The 24,433-nt window shown below is 39.8% G+C and overlaps 1 protein-coding gene across 2 annotated transcripts in view; it reads right to left on the reverse strand.

Moving 5' to 3' along the window:
* Positions 1-7,795: 7,795 nt before the first annotated feature.
* Positions 7,796-24,433, reverse strand: part of UBA2 (ubiquitin like modifier activating enzyme 2) — a 56,890-nt gene continuing 40,252 nt past the window's right edge. For both annotated transcript variants that reach the window (XM_059666960.1, XM_059666961.1), the window contains 4 exons: positions 17,134-17,230; positions 12,958-13,063; positions 10,501-10,637; positions 7,796-8,641 (listed from right to left, as the gene is read on the reverse strand). In XM_059666960.1, the coding sequence (XP_059522943.1) occupies positions 8,463-8,641; positions 10,501-10,637; positions 12,958-13,063; positions 17,134-17,230 (519 nt within the window). In that variant the 3' untranslated portion in view covers positions 7,796-8,462. The remainder of the gene's footprint in view (positions 8,642-10,500; positions 10,638-12,957; positions 13,064-17,133; positions 17,231-24,433) is intronic.

Consider the following 24,433-nt stretch of genomic DNA (forward strand, 5'->3'; position numbering starts at 1 on the left):
ACAATGAGCTATCACATTTCACATTGTCTCCCATTTAAAAATGAAATTTTGGCAAGACTGTGGTGAAACTTGCCTATACTTTACTGGTAGGAGATAAGTTGGTATATCCTGTCAGGAAGAGCAATTTGCTGGTATTAACATCCTCACAAATGAAAACTCTTACAAGCAGTAGTGCTCCAAGAATCTGTGCTAGGGAAGTAATGCAAAATGCAGATAACAATGCAAGCAAAAAGTGTTTATCACATTGTTCATGTAATCAATACAGTACGGGGGTCTCCGGCCTTCTGAAATGGAGCTCAGCGGGAGCTCTCTGCCCTCAAAGGTAGTTCTTAAATAACTTCCATCTCCACATGCCCCACTTAAAGCTTCCAAGATTTAAACAATATCTGGGGAGTTAAGGGTCAGCTTAAATGCATTACTCACTCTAATAATAATAAATAAAAACAAACACCCACAATCAGAAACAAAAACAACCCAAAATAGTTTGCTTTCTCACTTCTGGCCATCTTGTTAGCTGTTCTTGTTTGGGGGCCATCCAGCACCTAAAACGGGAAAATGGTGGCCACAGAGAAGACAACAAAGACATGGGAGTCAATCAACTCTAGGCTCCAACTGGCTATGAAAAGTGGAAGTGAGTACTACTGGGTACAAGAGACTCTGAAGGTGATCAGACAAGGCAAAGCAAACCTGGTCATCCTCATGACAGCTGCCCGGATTTCAGGAAATCTGAATAGAGTACTACCCCACGTTGGCCAAAACCGTGTCCATCACTAGAATAGCAGTAATAGTGACTTGGACACAGTGTGTAGAAGACGCTCAAGTATGCTCACTGGCTACCAGTTACACGGGTGATTTTAATGTTAGAAGCATGACAGAACAAGCTGGTAAGGAGTAAATTATACTAAATTGGCCAGAACTCATTTAAATAAATAAAATGGTCCTGGCTGGTGGCGGGTTCAATCCCTGGTCGGGGCTCATAGGGAAAGGAACAGATTGATGTATCTCTCTCACATCAATGTCTCTCTCTCTCTCTCTCTCTCTCTCTCTCTCTCTCTCTCTCTCTCTCTCTTTATTCTCATTCTCTCCCTTCCTCTCTCAAATCAATTTTTTTAAAAAGTTTAAATATATAAGTAAAATGTTCATTGTTCAACATTAAAACAAAGTACATACTTCCATGAAGTGGGAAGTACATTAAGCAAGTGTTTATAAATATATTAAAAATATTTAAGAGTGTGGGAAGTCATACCATTGTCATGCTAAATAATACAGAGTACCATTCAAAATTGTGTGGTCTCATATATACATTACCCGAATGTGTCCCAGACCCCACCTTCTTTTGTAGCCTCACTACAAAATGCTGAGTGATCTCAATTTGTTAGCTCTTTCTGTCTGAGAAGAACAATTAGGGGAGAAGGAAAGATCAGGGGCTGATTCATAGGGCTTGAAGCACCATCCAAGGACTCTGCCCAGCCTGCACTGATGCCTTCCCTGTTCTCCACTGATACAGGGGTTCTCTGTGCTCACCTCTCTCTCTGGCCTTTTTCTTCCTGGGTCCAGGGATGTGCTGGATTTAACAACCAGTGCTCTGGGAAAGGTTTGTACAAATCAGGAGCCCTGATTTATAGCATTTGCCAATACCTCCATGGTCAATTTCAAACTGCCAATATGGTATCACTGAACAGAGCTGGGAAGAAATTAGTATAATCAGCTTGGAAAAACTAGTATGAGCTGGCTCCAACTACCACTGCCTGGGTCCCGCTGCTGGAGAAAGGAAAGGTTCACAACGGAATGGCTGGGCCTCTAGATCTGTCATCCTCTCAAATTCACCAAAACCTTCCTTTGCCAGTGGTCATCTAACGGCGGCTCGGCAAACCGCGGCTCGCGAGCCACCTGCGGCTCTTTGGCCCCTTGAGTGTGGCTCTTCCACAAAATATCTACTTCTGTGCATGGGCCACGAAGTTTCAATCGCACTGTACGTGCACGCCCGCACGTAATATTTTGTGGAAGAGCCACACTCAAGGGGCCAAAGAGCCGCATGTGGCTCACGAGCCGCGGTTTGCCGACCACTAGAGATGGACACACTCAGAGGCTGGCACAGAACATGCTCAATACAGTCTCATACCAAGTCCTGAACCCACCATCTTTTCCTTCTAAGGCTCCAGAGGCTTATCCTATCCAGACTGCCCACACTAATGGTGATTTTTTTTAGAGGTTTTTAATCTCTCCTTGTGATCTAACTTCCATCAGACCCCCTTATCTGTCTGTAGTGTGTGTATTATCTGGACCCCAATTATGGACACAATTCATGGGTTTTCCTACAGTCTTGGGATACATTCAGATGTCAAATGTGACTGGATAACTTGGGTTAACTAGAGAAGTGTGGATCCCAGCATTGCTCCATGTGGAGTTTACAATAGAGGAAGCGTTGGGACCCACGCTTCTTTCTCTCCCCTAAGCTGGCAGCAGTCTTCACCATTGCAATTTTTCCTGGGAGAGCAGCAGTAATCTTTCACCTAGAGCACACTTTGGCCCGGCTGGTAAGGCTCAGTGGTTGAGCATCGACCTATGAACCAGGAGGTCACTGTTTTTGATTCCCGGTCAGGGCACATACTGGGGTTGCAGGCTTGATCCCTAGTAGGGGGCACTCAGGAGGCAGCCAATCAATGATTCTCTCTCATCATTGATGTTTCTATCTCTCCCTCTCCCTTCCTCTCTGAAATCAATAAAAATCTATTTTTAAATATATATAAAGCACCTCTCCTGGCTCAACTCCTAAGGGCCAGTGATCCCATACACCCACAGCCCCAGACCCAAGATACATTTCCTGCCTGATCCACTGGGAGGCCGTCCACTGGAAATTGTGCCCATCCCCTCTTTGGAGGCTCAGCTCTTTCAACCAGATTGAGGCCAACTTCCCCTGGCCCTGGTATCACCTTAGGCCCCTCTGGGGACAAAGAAGTTTCAATGCATTAATAGCTGAAGCCATTGATGGGTTGGTTCCCCAATCTACGAATCAGGATGAAGATCTGATAATTACAGCTTGCTTCCTTCACCAGGAAGCAAGTAGCCTTTAAAAATTTTTTATTTTAGGAAGGGAAACATTGACTCATCCATGCATTATTGGTTGCTTCCTGTATATACCCTGACAGGGTATCAAACCCACAACCTTGGTGTAGGGATGATGCTCTAACAATTGAGCTACCCTGGGGAGAGCCTGCAAGGGCCATCTTGGAAGAACTCTCACTTTCTTGTCCTGAGAGCTTACCCTACACTCAGGAATAGGAATTCTGCACAAACTTTGTATAAAGCAAAGACCCCAGCCAATCTGCAGCATCATGGAGAGGATTGGGACAGCTTAGGTACATTTTTTTTTTTTTTAATCCCATCTTTTTTTTTTTTTTTTTTTAAATATATTTTATTGATTTTTCACAGAGAGGAAGGGAGAGAGATAGAGAGTTAGAAACATCGACGAGAGAGACACATCGATCAGCCGCCTCCTGCACATCTCCCACTGGGGATGTGCCCGCAACCCAGGTACATGCCCTTGACCGGAATCGAACCCGGGACCTTTCAGTCCGCAGGCCGACGCTCTATCCACTGAGCCAAACCAGTTTTGGCTTAGGTACATTTTTGAGAGTGAGGTTGGTGTTCGTGAGTCTTAGTAATGCTGGAAGCTGCTGCGAGGATCAACTGGGAAACTTGGCAACTTATAGGATGTGGAACCCCAGGTCCCCATTCCACCACCTATCGCTGCCATGAGAAGTTGAGTTTCTTTTGCACACCAGCCCTTATAGTGTCCTACAGCTTTCAAACATTTCTGCCCTGCTAGCAGTGGTTGAGTGTTGACCTATGAACCAGGAGGTCACAGTTCGATTCCTGGCCAGGGCACATGCTGAGGTTGGGTGCTCAATCCCCAGTGTGGGATCCCCAATATATATTTTTATTGATTTCAGAGAGGAAGGGAAAGGGAGAGATAGAAACATCAATGATGAGAGAATCATAGATCGGCTGCCTCCTGCATGTCCCTCATTGGGGATTGAGCACCCAACCCCAGCATGTGCACTGGCTGGGAATCAAACTGTGACCTCCTGGTTCATAGGTCAATGCTCAACCACTAAGCCTCGCTGGCTGGGCTAAAAATATATGTATATTTTTAAAATTTCCAACTAGCCTGGCAGGGTTGGCAAGGTTTTCCAAGAAGTGCAGCATAGTGCAGAGTAGGGATGCAATACATATTTACAGAATGAGTGAGACAGTGTTTGTACAATGCCTGTATTTTTTAATATTTGATCTAAGATTTTATTTTCCTTCTGAAACCCAAATAAATTGAAGATTTAAGTAAAAACCTGAGGGCTCTCTTGGTGCATTGTACATTCTAGTACATTTTTTTTTTTTTTTGCTCACAACCTCTTTCCCTATGTAGTAAAGTCATTAATTGTTGCAAGATTTAAAAATTTTAAAGCTGCTGAGTCAGACAGCAAAACTTCCAAAAATATTATTTAACCAGGAGATAATGGTCTTCAAAATACAACCGAAGCCATGGCTGGGTAGTTCAGTTAGTTAGAGCGTCATCCCACATTAAGGTTGTGGGTTTGATCCCCAGTCAGGACACATACAAGAATCAACCAATTAATGTATCGATAAGTGGAACAAATAGGTTTCTCTCTCTTCCCCTGTCTCTCTCAAATCAGTAAATTGAAGCAGAATCATAGTCCTATAGTTCAACTCAGTTGAGTTAGTGAGAGCAGTTCAAAATTTTCTCAAATTTTTGGCTAGATTTTATAATTTTTTAAAAATATATATTTTATTGATTTTTTACAGAGGGAGAGGGATAGAGTTAGAAACATCGATGAGAGAGAAACACCGATCAGCTGCCTCCTGCACACTCCCTACTGGGGATGTGCCCGCAACCCAGGTACATGCCCTTGTCCAGAATCAAACCTGGGACCCTTGAGTCCACAGGCCGATCAATGCTCTATCCACTGAGCCAGGCTGGTTAGGGCTCGATTTTAAATTAGATGTGGGGTTTCCTTCTGTGTGCAGAATGCAAATAATGTATTTCCAGTATGAAAGTGTTTATAAAAATACTTCTCTAAATATATCCTCCTGGAAAAGGGTAAAATGGAGATTCCAGACCTCAGAAACACCATTTTAAGATGCAAAGAAATGGGAGGCCTTTGCTGCCTCTAAAAGTTACAGTAACTAGAAACACCTCCCAATATTTTTCTCCCGTTTTTTTTTTGTTTTGTTTTACTTAAATAGCTTCCATTTTCTGTATATTAACAAAGGCTAGTAGAGGCTTAAATTTGCTCATGTTCAACAGGACAAGTACACTTCAGGTATGTGTGCCACCAATGGACAATTTTCAGGAACAGGAGCAGTTATTATGAACCAAATGCTTCTGACAGCTTCTAATTAATTTACTAGGAACAACTTGGCTTTTCCTAGTTCTCTGAAGGCTCAAATGAAAGAGAATTCTAAGTCACAGCCTAGCAACAAAGATGAATGCTAACTTTACCAATGTTGGACCCAGAAATCACTAACACTTTCTCATGCCAACTTATTTTTAATAACCTTTATTGCCTTCTTGATTTCAAGCATAGAATATACTCAATACAAAATATGAAAGTCACAGGCATTAAAGGAAAATACAGACTATATGTAATCTCCACTTTTATGAAAATTTTCAAAGTTGGATAATACAATGAACAATGTATATAGGTCCCACCTAGATTCTACGTTAATTTTGCTTTGTTTTTCTCCCTGTGTTATATATTTTGCTCAGCCATGGAAAAGTTGTATTACAGAGCTTCATCCCTAATATTTCAAAAATCAGGACAGTCATACACAAGATTATCATACCTAAGAATTCCACCATCACCTATTTCATTTTAAAATTTCCAATTATCACAAGAATTGTTATAGCCATTTATTTTGCATTTGAGTTGTAGTATGACCCACATTGTGTACTTGTCCGATTGTTAATGGGTTCCTCTACCCTTCTATTTCCAGTCAGCTGGAAATTAAGTCTAGATACTGGATTAGATTCAGGCTTTTTTTTTGCCTAGGTGCTATTGTTTTTCTTTAGGAAGTACGTATCAGGGTTGTCCCATTCGTGATGCCTGGTTTGACCACTTGATTATGGTAGTGACAGGCATCAGTCCATTGTCAACATCGTTTTCCTTTTGCAAGTTATCTGTACAGCATTTGAGCACTGAGCAGATTCTTTTACTAAAGGTTTTGGCATCCATTGATCTTTGCTCGATCAGTTATTTCATTAAGGGTCAGACACTATTAAAACACTGAATCTTCATGGTAGAATGAATAATTCTTTCCCTTAAGCCTTCAGTAATGTAGATTGACCTTTGGGGCCATGGACTTGTTTGGTAAACTTCAGTTGCCAGACTGCTCCCAATGAGGCTGGAAGATGCTGTCAGGCGTATTTCAGGCTCGAGTACTGCTCCCGGCTCCACCACTGAGAAGACAACTCACATAGGAAAACCACAAATACAAGGCCAGACCTAATGTGTCTCCATAATCTAGGGAAGTAGAGGCAGCTTGGATTTGCTAACTCTAATTGAGCAAGATCCCTAGAGTCAGACCTGCCTTAATGATAAACACTGATTTTATAAAAAGAGGTTGAAAATTAACAGAAACTACTGAAGAAATTAAGTTGTTGAAAAAATGAAAGCCATTGCTGTCAAAACAAACACACTTCTACAGATCAAACTGGCACTTATTGCCATGTAATTCAACTTAGGAAGAACAAAAGAACATACACAAAATAGAAACTGTCAGAATTGTGTCTAAATAGGCAGGTCAAGGTTTTAAAGAATGAAGATAATTTTGAAATACAAATTTCTGATTTTCAGAATTCAAAATAGAAAATGATTTTCAGTGACCAGTTAACCGAAAATTATTCTGAGAGCTGATATTCCAGGATATTTCTTTTTATGCTACATAGTTCTGTAAATTTGAAACTTCTTTCTGGAGGAAAATGAAACTCCTAAAAATCTAAAAGCAAAGTGAACCCCACAAGCTCCCGAGGTTGTGGATGGGGACCCAGCCTGCTTGCAGTTGCCTCCAGCTTGCAGGCTGAAGTCAGTTCATCTGGGAGGGTCATATGACTTTTCTGAAGGCTTTGATTACATGCTGAGTTTACAAATGATACAAGGTATAAGAATTAACCTGAGTGGCAAATAAGAATTATACAAAGTGAGATAATATAATAAATTATCAGTTTGAAATTTAGTTGACTGTGGCAAAAAACTCCCAAAGGCAGAGACAGAGAATGGGTAAACAGCCTCATGGGTTTCCGCTATCTGAAAACTCAAGGCACATCTGTGTGAGGAGAGTACCCTAACAGCCCTCTGGGGTCTAGGCAGATGCGAGTGTTGATCCATTGGAGCAGGTCTGGCCACATCTACAGGCTGGAGTTAGGCCCAAAATGAATGGTATACTCAAGAAGGACTCTGATGAAATGGGGAACAATCCAGAGTCCAGAGAAGCCTGCAGAATAAAGGAGACTCTGGCCATCTGGAATCTCAAACTCAAGGCTCTAAGTTATAAAAGCTGGCCAAGGATAACGGAAATGGTCTCAATAAAAGGCCAACTGTTTACAATCCAAATTTAAAAAGCACCACTACCATTAAAAACTTTATTTTAGAAAGTACTCATCTATGGAAAACAGTGGAGATCTTTTAACCTTCATATCCATCACAAATTAATTTTTTAAAAGGAAAGGATTTAGCATTCCTGCAGAAAATACAATGAATAAACCCAACAAGGCAGCAGATACTGTGCAGGCATGTACAACAAGTATGCAGAGGCCATTTATTTGGTCCATAAGTACAGTATAGTTGTATTTGAGTTTTACAAAACATCAAATATAAATAACCTGAAACTGTAACAATACACAAAAATTGGCTTCTTACACAGACATACCAGGCAGTACAAGCTGAAAACTTGAGTAAATTAACATTGTTTTACATCAATATACATAGTGCCAGTTCATATTTAAAAACAAGTTTCAATACAGCACTTGATACTTTTTTTAAATCTGTTTCAGTTAAGAGTATGAAAATGGTTAGATCTAGGCTAAAAATAATTCTTTTTCTAACCAAAAATAAAGGCGTAATATTTATAACCAGGTATCAACTTTACTAAACCACAATATTTTAAACTATTAAATGATACCTAAGAATATTTACATTAAAAAGGCAACATGCATTGTGTTGTTTCTTCTCATGACTAGTTATGCAAACGCTTTGTTCAGAGGGTTTTAAAACTATATTCCTACTTTCCATACAGCATTCCACAATGTGTCTGATAGTTCTAGCAAAAAGAGTGCTTTCAAAGGGAGCAGAATCATCTTCAAGTCACTGGGGTCAACTTTTTCCTTTTGGAACAAAGGACATTGGATGATCCATGCAGTCAGAGGGTTCTGCTGGAGGCACTGCTGTTCAATCTAATGCTATAATATCATCAAGCTCTCTTGTTTGTTCTGTGCGTGACCTCTTTGTACTGATATTCTCTTTCTCATCCAATTTCCTCTTGCGACTTCTCTCTTCACTGATGTCAGCATTATTTGAAGGACCTTCTTCATCAGAATCAACTATGAGCACATCATCTTGCTCTTGTGCTTATTTCAGAAAAAAGAAAAATGGTTTAAAGTGTGGGAATTACTAGTGGTTCATTAATATATTCATATAAGTGAAAAGCTAACTCTTCTGATATACACCAGACTTAAGAAAGGCTACCCTTCACTTTATACATCACATATTTCTATACTGTCTTAATGTTTTCTGTAACAAGTACATATTCCTTTTCTAATCAAAACAAAAAATTATAACAGGCATGATATAACTCACATAAATTACTACAGTTCCGTATTTCTATTTCGCCAACAGAAAAGGGAGGGTAAAAATCCTAGTACTGTGGTAGTGGTGGTGGTAAACAACAACAACAACAACAACATATACACAGCACTTACAATGTGCCAGGAACTGTTCTGAGCACTTTGCAAATAACAACTCATGTAATCATCACAACAACCCTATAAAGAAGATAACATTATTATCCGTTTTCCAGAAAAGGAAACTAAAGTACAAAAAGGTTGACTTGCCCGAAGTCAAAAGCAGAAGATGAGGTCAGGATGCGGTTTTGTGCCCCCACCCAACAAATCAAAGGCAGAGTACTATCTTACTCATTGCTCCAGCCTCCCAAAACCTACCCACAGAGGATCAATCAATCCACATTTCAAATTATGATTTTTAAAAACTACCCTAGTCCCTTCCTCAAAGAATGATGGGCCTCTCTATTTCCAGAGAAGAAAGGTCATGAACCCATGACCCACAAATGGGCCAAACTGTAGATAGTCTCAAAGACCATCTTTAAAACTCTCAGAGAACATCAGAACCTAGAACCACACTCCAAAGAACATCAAAGACCCAGGGTCAAAGAAATGAAAAAAGAAGTACAAAAACTGGTACCTTTTTGTTTCCTGACTTAAAGAATGAAGAGGGGTATGTGTAGGGAGGGATAGTAGACAACCAAATCCAGCACAGTCAAGTACAAGCACCAGCACTGAAAACCCAGCATCAGGGCCTCTGATACACTGTTCCCAGTCATGTTGGTTCTGAGAAAACTGTGAAATGCTATAATTCTGTACTCAGCAAGCATCTGCTCACTCCAAAGTCAGATGTACTGATCTGTCATCTCTAAATAAAACAGGGATACAAAATCCAAAACTACTACTACTACTAAGAATGGTCTTTATGATCTAGTGCAGTGATGGCGAACCTTTTGAGCTCGGCGTGTCAGCATTTTGAAAAACCCTAACTTAACTCTGGTGTCGTGTCACATATAGAAATTTTTTGATATTTGCAACCATAGTAAAACAAAGACTTATATTTTTGATATTTATTTTATATATTTAAATGCCATTTAACAAAGAAAAATCAACCAAAAAAATGAGTTCGTGTGTCACCTTTGACACGTGTGTCATAGGTTCGCCATCACTGATCTAGTAGAAAACTCATTGACATGTCCAGTTGTAAAAATCCACTAACAAAAAAAATAACACAATGTTTCTAAATGGCTTCATGGGTCATACATCAAAACTCCATTAAAATAATCAATGCCAGGCCCTAACCAGTTTGGCTCAGTGGAAAGAGGGTCCTGGGTTCGATTTCAGTCAAGAGCATATACCTAGGTTGCAGGCTTGCTGCGTGTGCAAAGGCAACCAATTGATGTCTCTCTCTCACGTCAATGTTTCTCTCTGTCTCTCTCTCCCCCTGCCCCTCTCTCTAAAAACCAATGGAAAAATATCCTCAGGTGAGGATTAACAACAGCAAAATCAATGCCAAACCAAAACATACCTCTAGTAATCCTATGGATTTCTACTTTATTGTCAATGTTTATGAAATAATCATAATTTGTTTCTATATAGTCTTGCCTGTTGGTTGGGTAATTAACCTTCTAGCTGGGACCATGACTCACCTGTGGATGTCGAAGGCTGAGCTCCATCGTCACTGCCATTGGTTATGCTTTTGGCAGCATCTTCAGCTTGTTTGGGCCCCACTTTTTCTGGGGCATCACCAACAACTTCAAATTCAACATCCTTTCCTAGGTCTTCACTGTAAAAGAACCATACGCTATAAAAATAGACCAGCACTACAACTATTTACAAAAGCAAGGACACACCAGAAGAGATCCTGCTCCTCAGTTTGAAGGATAGGCTATATGCACACCAAATATTTGAATTCTGATTTTCTTTCAAAGAGCTAAAAAAAGCAAGGCTATACATAACAGATTTTTGTGACAATTCCAAACTCTCCAACTCAAATTGTAAATACCGCCCTAACCAGTTTGGCTCAGTGGATAGAGCGTCGGCCTGCGGACTCAGGGGTCCCAGGTTCGATTCTGGTCAAGGGCATGTACCTTGGTTGCAGGCACATACCCAGCGGGAAGTGTGCAGGAGGCAGCTGATCGATGTTTCTCTCTCATCGATGTTTCTAACTCTATCCTTCTCCCTTCCTCTCTGTAAAGAATCAATAAAATATATATATATTTTTTAAATTGTAAATACCACTGCATCTTCAAACAGGCACAGGGTGGTTTTGTTTTTAATGTTAAATAACTTTTATTGCTAAAGCAGAAAATTGAGCCTAATACTCTATGGCCCAATGTAACTTGTTGGCATTATTTCTTCAGCTACTATGCAAAAAGATTCTACACTTGACCAACTCTGATCTTGACCAAAATAATTTGGTGTTTCAGAAGTAGGGTACATGGATTCTATGTTTCCCCCATCTTTACAGGCGGCACCCTACTTTTTGTAATGAGTTCCCAAAAACATGTACACCACTGGCATCCAATTGGTGACTAATTGAGGCTAGAGCTCATTCCTAGCATTATCTTTGCTCAATTGTCTGACTTTGTGAAACATACTTATTATTAACTAGAGGCCCAGTGCACAAAATTCATGCGGGCGGGGTGTGTGTGTGTGTGTGTGTGTGTGTGTGTGTCCCTCAGCCTGGCCTGTACCCGCTCCCAATACGGGACCACTGACACCTAACCGCTCTCCTGCCTGCCTGCCTGATCACCCCTAACCCCTCTGCCTGCCTGCCTGATCACCCCCAACTGCTTGCCTGCCTGACTGATGGCCCTTAACCGCCTCTGACTCAGCTCTCGCCGCCACAGCTTCATCAGGAAGGACATCCAGAATGATGCCTGGAAGGTCATTTGGCTGTCTGGTCTAATTAGCATATTACTCTTTTATTATTATTATAGATAACTCACATTCAGTCTTTCCTGTCATTTTATGCTTTTTATAAACCAAATACATAAAATACAATGTTCTCCAAACTATACAAGTTGTATTTGTTTGTACAGAGATGGTAATACTGGCAAAAACAACTGGACAAAGCTGTTGGTTAGATGGTACCCAAAAGTCCTAAGTTAAGATGCAGTTTAGGGGTATAAATGAGTATGTAAAAAACTGCACCTTAAAAACAGACAAACAAACAAAAAAACCTGCACCTTCTTTTACCAGATAAAATTACCAAAGTGGAGGATTATCTATATTTGTTATATATACAAAAATATTCTATAATGCAAGCACTCTGAATGCTTATTATAAAGGATGTAAAATCAAATTTAAGAAATATGTGACCCAGGAATCTATACAGGATTAATTTTAATATTCTCTTGTATTGTTACAGATCACAAATAAAATATTTCTTCCATTCTTCTAATGAGTCTTTAAAAAGAATAGACATTTTTATTCTAGTTCAATTATCAAAATGAACTCACCTCTGATTATAACTATTCAAACGCCTGGATTTCTACCCTCATTTTCAGCAGGCATCATCGACAACAGTTATTCTTAAACATTTTTTGTCTACTCCTTTTATTTCTGAACTAGAAGCCTGGTGCACGAAAATTTGTGCACTGGGGGTGGGGGGGTGGTCCCTCAGCCCAGCCTGCGCCCTCTTGCAGTCCAGGACCCCTTGGGGGATGTCCACCTGCCAGCTTAGGCCCATTCCCCGTGGAATTGGACATCCTTAGCGCTGTCGAGGAGGCGGGAGAGGCTCGTCAACTGCAATCATCAACCCTGCTTGTGGCTGAACGAAGCTCCCCCTGTGGGAGCGCACTGACCACCAGGGGACAGCTCCTGCATTGAGCGTCTGCCCCCTGGTGGTGAGTGCACGTCATAGCGACCAGATCCTGGTCATTCTGCCATTAGGGTCAATTTGCATACTACCCTTTCATTATATAGGATACCCAAATTTTTCTGTCAGTCAAACCTCAAGGAATTTAGGGCCAACTTGAACAAATGTACTGTGCAGTTTCAAATGAATATTAGGGTTTAAGGATAAGAAAACATATTTTCTCCATTTATTTAAGTGCATATATGAAAATAATTTCTTACATTAAAATATTAATAGTTCTTACCTATGAAGGATGTTGATCAATAAAGTGTAGTCCTGAAGAAAGTCGTCTGCTTGAAGCCGGCTCCCATTTCTAATTCCAAATTCTGACAACTTCTTGTGATTATTAGCTACGAAAAATTTTAAAGAAATTTAGATACATTAATTCTATTTCCATGGAGCAGTCACGTCAATTAAAAAAGGTTAACATCCACCCTAAGCTGAATCGTGCCCCCCAATTCTTATGTTGAAGCACTAACCCAGGACTTCAGAATGTGGCTGTATTTGGAGATAGTGCGTTTTAAAGTGATAAAAACAAGGCTGTTAGGGTAGGCCCTGATCCAATCTAACTGGTATCTTTCTGAGAAGCCATGGAGATAAACCTCAGGAGAAAACAAACCTATTGCCACTTGAAGTCCTCTAGCCCCAGAACTATGAGAAAATAAATTTGTTATTTAAGTCACCCTATCTGTGTATTTTGATATGGCAGTCTTAGCAAACCAATCCATTAAAATATTAGGCACTTAGGAATTTGTCCTTGAACACTCAACTACTAAAACTACTTCAAAGGCACCAAACAGAGATTCTGAGAACTTTCTCCCATTCAAACCAAATTAATCTGGAATCCTGAGGAGTCAAAGACAACTTTTAGGGCTGTACAAAATATATCCTTTATTGACATGTGTGTGTGTGAGAGATGGAGAGAGAGATCAATTTGCTGTTCCACTTATTTTTGCATTCACTGGTTGCGTCTTGTATATGCCGATTGAGATTGAACCCACAACCTTGGTGTATTGGCATGATGCTCTAACCAACTAAGCTACCTGGCCAGGGCCAAAATATATTCTATGTTGCAAACAGGTTATCCACAACAAAACTTTTTAGACAATTTTACAATTCAGAAGTATAAGAAAACTTTAAATAAAAACTTGATTTCTCAACATCAACATTTCTCAATGAAGAACTAGTGGGGCCTCCCCAAAATAAACATTCCAACCTAGTTCTATCTTCCACATGTCTTTTCTGTTTCCTCTGAATATCCCTAGTAGGCAGAATGTGCTTAGCACCCAGTTAGCACTCAACAGACCTTTGCTACATGGATGTAAATACTCCAATGAAAAACAATCCCTCCAACCACACTTTTGGTGTCACCTATTCTAGAGCCTTTCTGCCTTACTTATGCTTTCTCTCCTGCATGTTCAAATGCTCCCTCTCTCTGACCTGTAAAAGCACGCAAGTCTCATCTACAAAACTGCTTACGCTATAGCACAGGGAATTAGTCAATAATATTGTAATAACTGTTTGGTGTCAGGTGAGTACTAGACTTATGGGGGTGATCACTTTGTAAATTATGTAATTGTCTAACCACCATGTTGTACACCTGAAATTAATATAATATTGTATCTAAACTGCAATAAAAAAATTTTTTAAAAAATTCATTCCTCACCTGAGAATACTTATTCCACTGATTTTTAGAGAGAGTGGAATAGAAGGGGAGAGAGAGAGAGAGAGAAACATCAATGTAAGAGAGACACATCGATTGGTTGTCTCCGGAACGCGTCCCAACAGGGTATCAAACTGCAACCCAGGAATCAAACCTGAGAGGTTGACACACTAACCACTGAGACAAACTGAAGAGGGCTAAAATTTTTTTTAACTGAAGTCTTAAGGAAAATAAAACCCTGCTTCCTCATCCTGCTACCTATATACATTCCCTCCTTACTACACTCAGCCCACTTTATTGAGTATTTGTTTGTGAGGGGCACAGACTGTATAGCACCTGCTGATCTATATCCACAGTGCCTGACATATACTGAGTAAACTATATTTTAGTTCTAGTTGTCATGTTTAACTTTATGTAATTTCTTCCTTTAGTTTTTATTTCTTTCTTTCACTGCTTAAGAGGGAAAATGATTTAGGAAGTATCTCCCTACCTAGACTTTGAAACCCAGAAACTATTGACAGTTTCTAGTTCTCTCACAATTTTTTTTATTATTTTAACTTTCCAATCTACCTGGAATGTCTTCAGAAAACCATAGTTCCCTCCCATCCTTCCATCCCAAGACCTTTCACAAACTCCCCACTTTACAAACTCCTCAAACCCAACATATTCAAAAGGAAAACAGTTACTGTGCATTCTAACCTGGTTATTAGCATCATCTATAAAGCTACAGTCCTGGCAACAGTCCTGTAATAATGCTGTTCTTCTTCACCTGTGCCCTAAATTCTGACCTTGCAAATCTCAAGCCTTGTCATCTGCTTCTATCTTAGTAAAAATCCTTCATTCCCGGCTCCTGCCTCCACTCTCACACCCTTAATTTACCCTCTGCAAATCATACTAGAAGGTAAACATATTATATTACTTCACCTCTTAAACCCTGGTGCAAGTAATTTGGGGAGGACAAAGACACATTACATGTAGCCACAGAAAGTCCTACAGGGCAATTCCATGAACCAGCACTGCCACCCCACAGCATCCTAACTTCCAGTGAAACAAAATAACTGGCCATTCTGAAAGTCTTTTCTGTTGTTCTGTAAGACATGCCTTTATAGAAGCTGCTCATATGCAGACTCCCTTCTCTGCCCAGAGGGTCCTTACTTCTTCAAGAACTGGGCCAAGAGTCCTTTCTCTTGTGACCTCCCTTTGAACCTCCCTTCACAAAGTTTCAATTCATATACTCTTTTCCACAGTATTTCTTAGACTGTACTAAATCGACTAGTTGATAATCTCTCCTCTTCTTCCAGGCTACAAAGAAATTCAAACCAAAGACTACTGTCGCACTCACCCTTAAATTATGAATACCTATGACTGTGCCTATGATATATAGGACTACAGACGTATTTGAGTAAATGTCATCTCACCCTCAGCAGCACACGTATTTTGTGGAGAGGGCCACATTTAAGCCACTGAGATTCTTGACCAGTTTCTATTTTTAAGGATCTAGCATTTGAAAGGAACCAAAAGAACAGTGTATAGTCATGAACAAATTTTTATTTTTTATTTTTGTGAAGACAACTGTCAAGAATGGGGCCTAAATATTCAACTAGACTCTTAAAATAGACTACTACCCAGCCAAAACATGGCCTCCAAATGGCCTCCAATTACTCATGACCTAAAAGCCCAAACAATTTGACAAGTAACTACAGCCAAGAAGAATCCCGACACTAAGTTTTAATTTAAAGAAAGCTTAACATCCCCATCAGGATCTGGCAAAGTGTACTGACTAAATAACCAGTGAAGAAACAGGTAAATAAGTAAATTAATATAGAAAAAAACAATGCCCCTAGATTTTCAAAGCAATGGTATACTGACAAAATCTGAAATATAAAGAAATCAACTAAAACGATAACCCAAGAGATTGAGATGCCAAAGTGACAGGAGAGAACTGTTAATTCCAATCAGACTGACTAGTGTAGGCCAAAGGAGGCATAACCAGAACCAATCAGAAAGCTTAAACAGAATCAAATACATTGAACCTTATATAACAAATGCAGTAACAAAAGTTGACAGGCTTCTTGAACATAAAAATAAAGTCTAGCCCTAGCTACTTTGCTCAGTGGATAGATTATCGGCCTGTGGATTAAAGGGACCGAGATTTGATTCCAGTCAAAGGCACAAATTGCAAGGAAAACAATCAATGTTCCTCTCTCACTCCACCGCCCTTCACTCTCTCTAAAAAATCAATGAAAAAATATCCTCGGGTGAAGATTAAAAAAATATATATCTAAAAGCCAAAACTAGGTACTGATTTTCAGCACTACTTTCTGTTCTATAGTAGGAGCAGGCTATGAAGGGTTCTCCTCTTGGGTCAAACACCTAAAAGCCTTAGATTACCATCTACTCTGGTTTAACAGCCAGAACAATTTTCTTATCACCAATTTAGCTCCAGGATCCATGATACAGGCAAGGCAGTTCCTTCAAATTGGACAAGAGCATTGAAGTCAATGTAAATGATGACTATCCATTGCGTTATTGAAAAATAGCACCTGAGACACACTGACAACATGGAGTTCCCAAAACTTTAACTTGTGATCCTACCAAGGCAATGCCATCTTGGGAGAGCACCTCCTTGAACACTTATTGCCTCTTTCAGCTACGACACTGAGTAACATACATAGCAAATGAACAACCTAATGTGCACTCCTTCATTTAGACATCTCCACTCAAAAGAGCAAAGTGAATAAATGCAATGTATCATACCTTCTGTCTCTCCCTCTTCTGAAGATATTAGGATTGTTCCTTTCCCATCCTCGATTTGGACATCTGGAGCTACCATAGCAAATTTTTCTTTCACAATCTACAGAAGAGAAAAAAAAAAAATCAAAATATTGATATAAATAATTAAAGACCATATAATTTAGACCCTTTTTTCCATATAGGGTCTTACTTTCCCCTTCCATTGGAAAGGAGCCAAGTAGTCCTGTAAGATACCTTAGGCTAGCTAGGGCAAGTTGGAAAGCAGTCGGAATTCACCCAATTACTTCATGCCCATGTTCCATCCTCATGTTTGACCACAGATGAAGATCAGATACAACTTGCTCCAAATGGGGGACTGAGAACTCTTTGATTGGCTCTTGGTATTTTGCACCTCCCTGCAGATTAGATACTGAGCTAGACATATAACATAATTCCTTTTAGTCCCCATGACAACCCTGCACTGGCAGATGTTTTACAGATTCAAATTTTCTCATTAACCTGACTCTCAAAGATGGCGTTCCCCTTCCCAAATTCCATTTCGCTTTAAGTTCTAAGATGAATCAAAAGCAGTAATATTCTGTCAAATCTACAAGCTCCTAAACAGGGGAGGAGGGGGGGTGGGGAAACCTCTCTAAAGGTTTATAAAGAGTGGAATTACCTTTAAACTCAAGAATGAGTAGATACAAACTATAATTATTTCCTAAGAAAAAAGGTGAGGCCCTAGCTGGTTTGGCTCAGTGGATAGAATGTCAGCCTACGGACTGAAGGTCCCAGGTTCAATTCTTGCCAAGGGCACATGCCCAGGTTGCGGGCTTGATCCTCAGTGTGGGGCATGCAGGAAGTAGCCGATCAATGATTCTCTCATCACTGATGTCTCTGTCTCTTTCTCCCTCTCCCTTCCTCTCTAAAATCAATTTTTTTAAAAAAAATTTTAAAAACAACAACATTAAAAGAATTTTTTAAAGTATTGTTAAAAAAAAAAAAAAAAGAAAGAAAGAAAGGTGGGGAAACCATCCTCTGCTGGCCAGTATTACAAGTCCTGCCGTTTTCCTATCCAAAACATAAGATCCAACCAACATGCTCTTGGAGAAAGGAGATTTCCTTTTAAGCAGCCTTTAGACCATGAAGGTCTACGAGGCATACACATACACACACACACACACACACACACACACACACACACACACACACACACCACGATGGATATAATCAGAGAATAATCTGAAGTGACCCCAAAAGTGGGAAGTGATACCCATTGGGGCCATATTTTATATGTTCCCTAATAAAAACACTAGAGCCTGAGAAGCTCATGGTGGCAAGTTGGAAGCATTCATACCAGGAAGGCAGTGGCTGGGGCAGCAGCGGTGACAGGCACAGAAAGGATAAGGAAGGGCCAGGAAAGGCTGCTCCATCCTTGCACCTGGAGAGCCAGCCAGAGAGCACAATCTAGGTGTAGCACCACGACACTGCCCTGCCCCAGATTTAATTCTGCAATGGTGGGTTTTGCGAGCAGAATTCTGGTGGCTGCTGCGATTCCGGTGCAAATCTTATATTTGGATTAAAAATGGCGGCAGAGTAAGCAGATGCTACACAGACACACTCCTAGGATCAAACTGGAATTACAATTAAAATACACACACACAAAAATCCTAAATAATCAACTGAAAACTATGTGGAGAGAAGCCTGATAACCAAGAATGAAAAGTGGAGACTGCATAGAGACTGACATTTGCTATCCAGGTGGTATGGCCTGGGGGGAAGACCAAGTCGACCCACCCTAATGGAAAACACCTTGCCCCATAGAGTAGAGTTTCTGAGGCCCATTAAGAGATTGAGAATAACAATTAGCCTCTGGGCAGAAGCAATGCCCCACCCTGTTGGCAAAACTGTCGCCATACCTGTGGAGCATTGCCTGGAGACTACACAACTCTAAGTCCAATCAGTCTGCAAGCAGAGGTGGTCCCTGGAGGCTTTGAATCTTTGCCTGATCTAATTAGTCTTAAACAGCGTTTGACAGTGTCCTGTACTAGAGATTGAAAGGCATAGCAGATCTACCTAATACATAGTCACAAACCCAAACAGGCACCCAAAATGTGGAGACAAGAACAACCCCCAAACAAAAGAACAAAAGAATTCTCCAGGAGAAGAGATAAATGAAATGTAGACAAGATATTTATCTGATACAGAGTTCAGAATAATGATGGTAAAGATGCTCAACAGCATGAGAAAAGATATAGTAACTATGAAAAACAGAAATAAAGAAAAACATAGCACAAATAAAGAACACATTGGAAGGAATACACAGCAGATAGGGGAAGCTGAGGATCAAATCAGTGAATTAGAAGACAGTGTACAAAAATTAATCAGAGAACAAACGAGAAAAAACAAGAGGACAGCTTAAGGAAGTTATGGGACAGAGAACGTGTTTGAAGAAATGATGGCAGAAAACTTCCCTAACCTGGTGAAGGAAAAAGTAATACAAGATCAGGAGGCACAGAGAGTCCCAAGCAAGAAGAACCCAAACAGGCACACGCCCAGACACATCATAATTAAAATGCCAAAAATTAAACACAGAGAGAGAATCTTAAAGGCAAAAAGAGAAAAGCAAACTGTTACCTACAAAGGAGCTCCCATAAGACTGTCATCGAATTTCTCATCAGAAATTCTACAGAACAGAAGGGAATGGCATGAAGTACTCAATGTAATGGAAAAGCAAGGATCTGAAACCAAGATTACTATATCCAGCAAGGTTATCATTCAAAATAGATGGTCAAATAAGGAGCTTCCCAGACAAAAGTAAAAAAAAAGGTTAAAGGAGTTCATCACCACCAAGCCAGCATTGTAAGAAATGCTAAAGGGACTGCTGTAATAAGAACAGAGAAACTGCCGAAACCGGTTTGGCTCAGTGGATGGAGCGTCGGCCTGCAGACTTAAGGGTCCCAGGTTCGATTCCGGTCAAGGACATGTACCTGGGTTGCGGGCACATCCCCAGTAGGAAATGTGAGGGAGACGGCTGATCGATGTTTCTCTCCCATCGATGTTTCTAACTCTCTATCTCTCTCCCTTCCTCTCTTTAAGAAAATCAATAAAATATATTAAAAAAAAAAAAAAAAACAGAGAAACTTAGGCATACAGATCTAGCAATAAGAATCTTAAATGTAAATGGATTGAATGCTCCAATCGAGACATAGAATAGCTAAATGGGTACAAAAACATGACTCAACTATCTACTGTTTACAAGAGACCCACCTCAGAACAAGACACACACAGAATGAGAAAAAATTTTCCAGGCAAATGGAAAAAAAAAAAGCTGGAGTACCAATACTCATATCTAAAAAAATAGACATCAAAATGAAGGACATCACAAGAGAGGGTAAAGAACACTACATAATACTAAAGAGATCATTCCAACCAGAAGACATAACCATGGTAAACTTATATACACCCAATATAGGAGCACCTACATATATAAAAAAAAAATTCTAGAGGACTGTAAGGGAGAGATCAACAACAATACAGTCATAGGAAGGGACTTTACACCCCGCTGACCTCAGTGGATAGATCTTCCAGACAAAAACTTAACAAGAAAACAGTGACTCTAAAGGACACATTGGATCAGATGGGTTTAACTGACATTTATAGAACATTTCACCCCACAGCTCCAGAATATGCATTCTTCTCAAGTGCACATGAATCATTCACAAAGACAGACCATACGTCAGGACACAAATCTCTACAAGTTCATGCCAAGCACCTTCTCAGATCACAGTGGAATGAAATTAGAAATCAACTACACTAAAAACATCCCAAAACATTCAAACACATGGAGACTTAAATATCATCTTATTAAACTTCATGAATGGGTTACCAATAAGATCAAGAAAGAAATCAAGAACTTCCTGGAAGCAAATGAAAATTAAGACACAACAAACGAAAATCTCTGGGACACAGCAAAAGCAGTCCTGAGAGGGAAGTTCACAGCACTATAGGCCCACCTCAAAAAACAAGAAAAATTAATAATAAACTACTTAACCCTTCAGTTTACAGAATCAGAAAGAGAACAAGAGCTCAGAGTAATTAAGAGGAAGGATATAATAAAGACTAGAGCAGAAATAAATGACATAGAGACTAAAAAACAATACAAAACAAATCTATGAAACAAGAACTGGTTCTTTGAAAGGATAAGATGGACCTTTAGCCGAAACCGGTTTGGCTCAGTGGATGGAGCGTCGGCCTGCGGACTGAAAGGTCCCAGGTTCGATTCCGGTCAAGGGCATGTACCTGGGTTGCGGGCATATCCCCAGTGGGAGATGTGCAGGAGGCAGCTGATCAATGTTTCTCTCTCATCGATGTTTCTAACTATCTCTCTCCCTTCCTCTCTGTAAAAAATCAATAAAATATATTAAAAAAAAAAAAAAAGATGGACCTTTAGCCAGACTCATCAAGAGCCTTAGATGTTTTGGCTCAGTGGATAGAGCATCAGCCTGCAAACTGAAGGGTCCAGGGTTTGATTCCGGTCAAGGACATATGCCTGGTTTGCAGGCTTGATTCCCAGTAGGGGTTGTGCAAGAGGCAGCCGATCAATGACTCTCTCTCATCGATGTTTCTCACGCTCTCTTTTTCCTTCTCCCTTCCTCTGAAATCAATAAAAATATATTTAAAAAATGAAAGAAAAGAAACAAGGAGAGGACCCAAATAAATACAATCAGAAGTGGAGAAGTAACCAGTGACACCACAGAAATACAAGAGATTGTAAGAAAATACTATGAATAACCACATGTCAACAAGCGGACAATGGGGATGAAAAGGACAAATTCCTAGAAAAATACAATCTCCCAAAACTAAATCAGAAGAATCAAAAAACCTGAATAGGCCAATAACAACTGAGGAAATAGCAGCAAAAATGAGAAAAACTCCCACCAAACAAAAGCTCAGGTCCGTATGGCTTCACAAGGGAATTTTACCAAACATTCAAAGAAGAACACCTATACTCCTCAAACTATTCCAAAAAATCCAAGAGAAAGGAACACTCCAATCTCTTTTTATGGAGGCCAGCATTATCCTAATTCCAAAACCAAATAAAGACACTACAAAGAAAGAGAATTACAGGCCAATATCATTGATGAACATAGATGCTAAAGTCCTCAACAAATTATTAGCAAATCACATCCAGCAATATATTACAAAGATCATACACCATAACCAAGTGGGATTTATTCCAGGGATGCAAGGCTGGTACAATGTTTGCAAATCAATAAATGTGATACATCACATAAGCAAATTGAAAGAAAAAAATTGTGGGGCGCGGCTACAGTGTTTTGGACAGGTTCAAGCCTTGGACTAATGAGAGGGCATATCCTCTCGTGGCCCCGTGCAAGTCCCAGCTGGAGGGCAGAGCCTTCTCAGCACAATTATAGCCAACAGCTATAGTTGTAAGCTTGAACCTATGGTCTGAACACGTGGCCCCACGTGCCTGAGTGATAGAGTTCAGGTGCATGTAGTTGAGTAGGGTTGAAACATCTTGATCACGCCCCTACTTTGCCTTGTGGCATCTGCTATAAAATAAAGACACGGCTTGTGGGCGCGGGCGCTGTCCATCAGAAGAGCAGCGCCCCACCGAGACCCAGCTTTCATTCTCTTGTCTGTCTTTTCTAAGCCTTTCATCACCCCCACTCAGGGTCACTGAACCAGGCTGAGTTGGCATGAGTATGCCATGGCCATGCCAGCTCCCCCCAAAAATCTCGTGATCATATCAATAGATGCAGAAAAAGCAATTGACAAAATCCAACACCCATTTTTGATAAAAACTCTCAGCAAAGTGGGAATAGAGGGAGCATATCTCCATATGACTAAGGCCATATGACAAACCTAAAACAAACATCATACTCAATGGGCAAAAACTATAATCATTTCCCCTAAGAACAGGAACAAGACAGGAATGTCTGCTTTCACCACTCTTATTCAACGAAGTCCTAGCCACAATAATCAGACAAGAACAAAAGGCATCAAAATTGGAAAGGATAAATAAAACTCTCATTATTTGCAGATGATAAGATACTGTACATAGAAAACCCTAAAGACTCCACCAAAAAACTACTAGATTTAATAAATGAATATGGTCATGCAACAGGATACAAAAATCAACACCCAAAAATCGATGACTTTTTTATACACCAAATAATAAATTCTCAGAAAGAGAAACTAAACAAACAATCTCATTTATCACTACATCAAAAAAATTAAGATACTTAGGAATAATCTTAACCAAGGAGGTAAAAGACTTGTACTTGGAATACTATGAGATGTTGAAAAAGAGATAGAAGATATTAACAAGTGGAAGAATATACTGTGTTCATGGATTGGTAGAATCAACATCATTAAAATACTACCCAAGGCAATCTATAGATTCAGTGCAATCCTATTAAAATACCAAGAGCATATTTAACAGATCTAGAATAAATACTCCAAAAATTTACATGGAATCAGAAAAGACCCTGAATAGTTGCAGCAATCTTGAGAAAGAAAAACGAAGTTGGAGGAATTACAATACCAGATTTCAAAGCCACCATAATCAAAACAGCCTGGTACTGGCACAAGAACAGGCATGTAGATCAATGGAACAGAACAGAGATGCCAGAAATCAACACAAGCTATTATGCTCAATTAATATTTGACAAAGGAGGCAAGAGCATACAATGGAGTCAAGACAGTCTCTTCAATTAATGGTAGTGGGAAAATTGGACAGCTACATGCAAAAAAATGAAACTAGATCAACAATTTATACCATACACAAGAATAAACTAACTCAAATGGATGAAAGACTTAAATGTAAGTCGTGAAACCATAAAAATCCTAGAAGAAACCATAGGCAGCAAAATCTCAGACATCTTTTGTAACAATGTTTATAGATACATCTCCTAGGGGCAAAAGAAACTAAGGATAAAATAAACAAATGGGACTTCATCAAAATAAAAAGCTTCTGCACAGCAAAAGAAGCCATCAACAACAAAAAGGGAGCCCACTTTATGGGAGAACATATTTGGCAATGATACATCTGATAAAGGGTTAATATCCAAAATATATTAGGAACTCATGCAACTTAACAAAAGGAAGACAAAACAATCTAATTAAAATATAGGCAAAAGACCTAAATAGACACTTTTCCTAAGAGGACATACAGATGGTCAAGAGACATATGAAAAAATGCTCAATGTCACTGATCATAAAAATGCAAATTAAAACAATGAAGTATCTGCCCTGACCAGTTTGGCTCAGTGGCTAGAGCATCGGCCTGTGGACTGAA

Source organism: Myotis daubentonii, chromosome 15 (assembly GCF_963259705.1).
Source record: "Myotis daubentonii chromosome 15, mMyoDau2.1, whole genome shotgun sequence".
In the NCBI taxonomy this organism is placed as follows: domain Eukaryota; kingdom Metazoa; phylum Chordata; class Mammalia; order Chiroptera; family Vespertilionidae; genus Myotis; species Myotis daubentonii.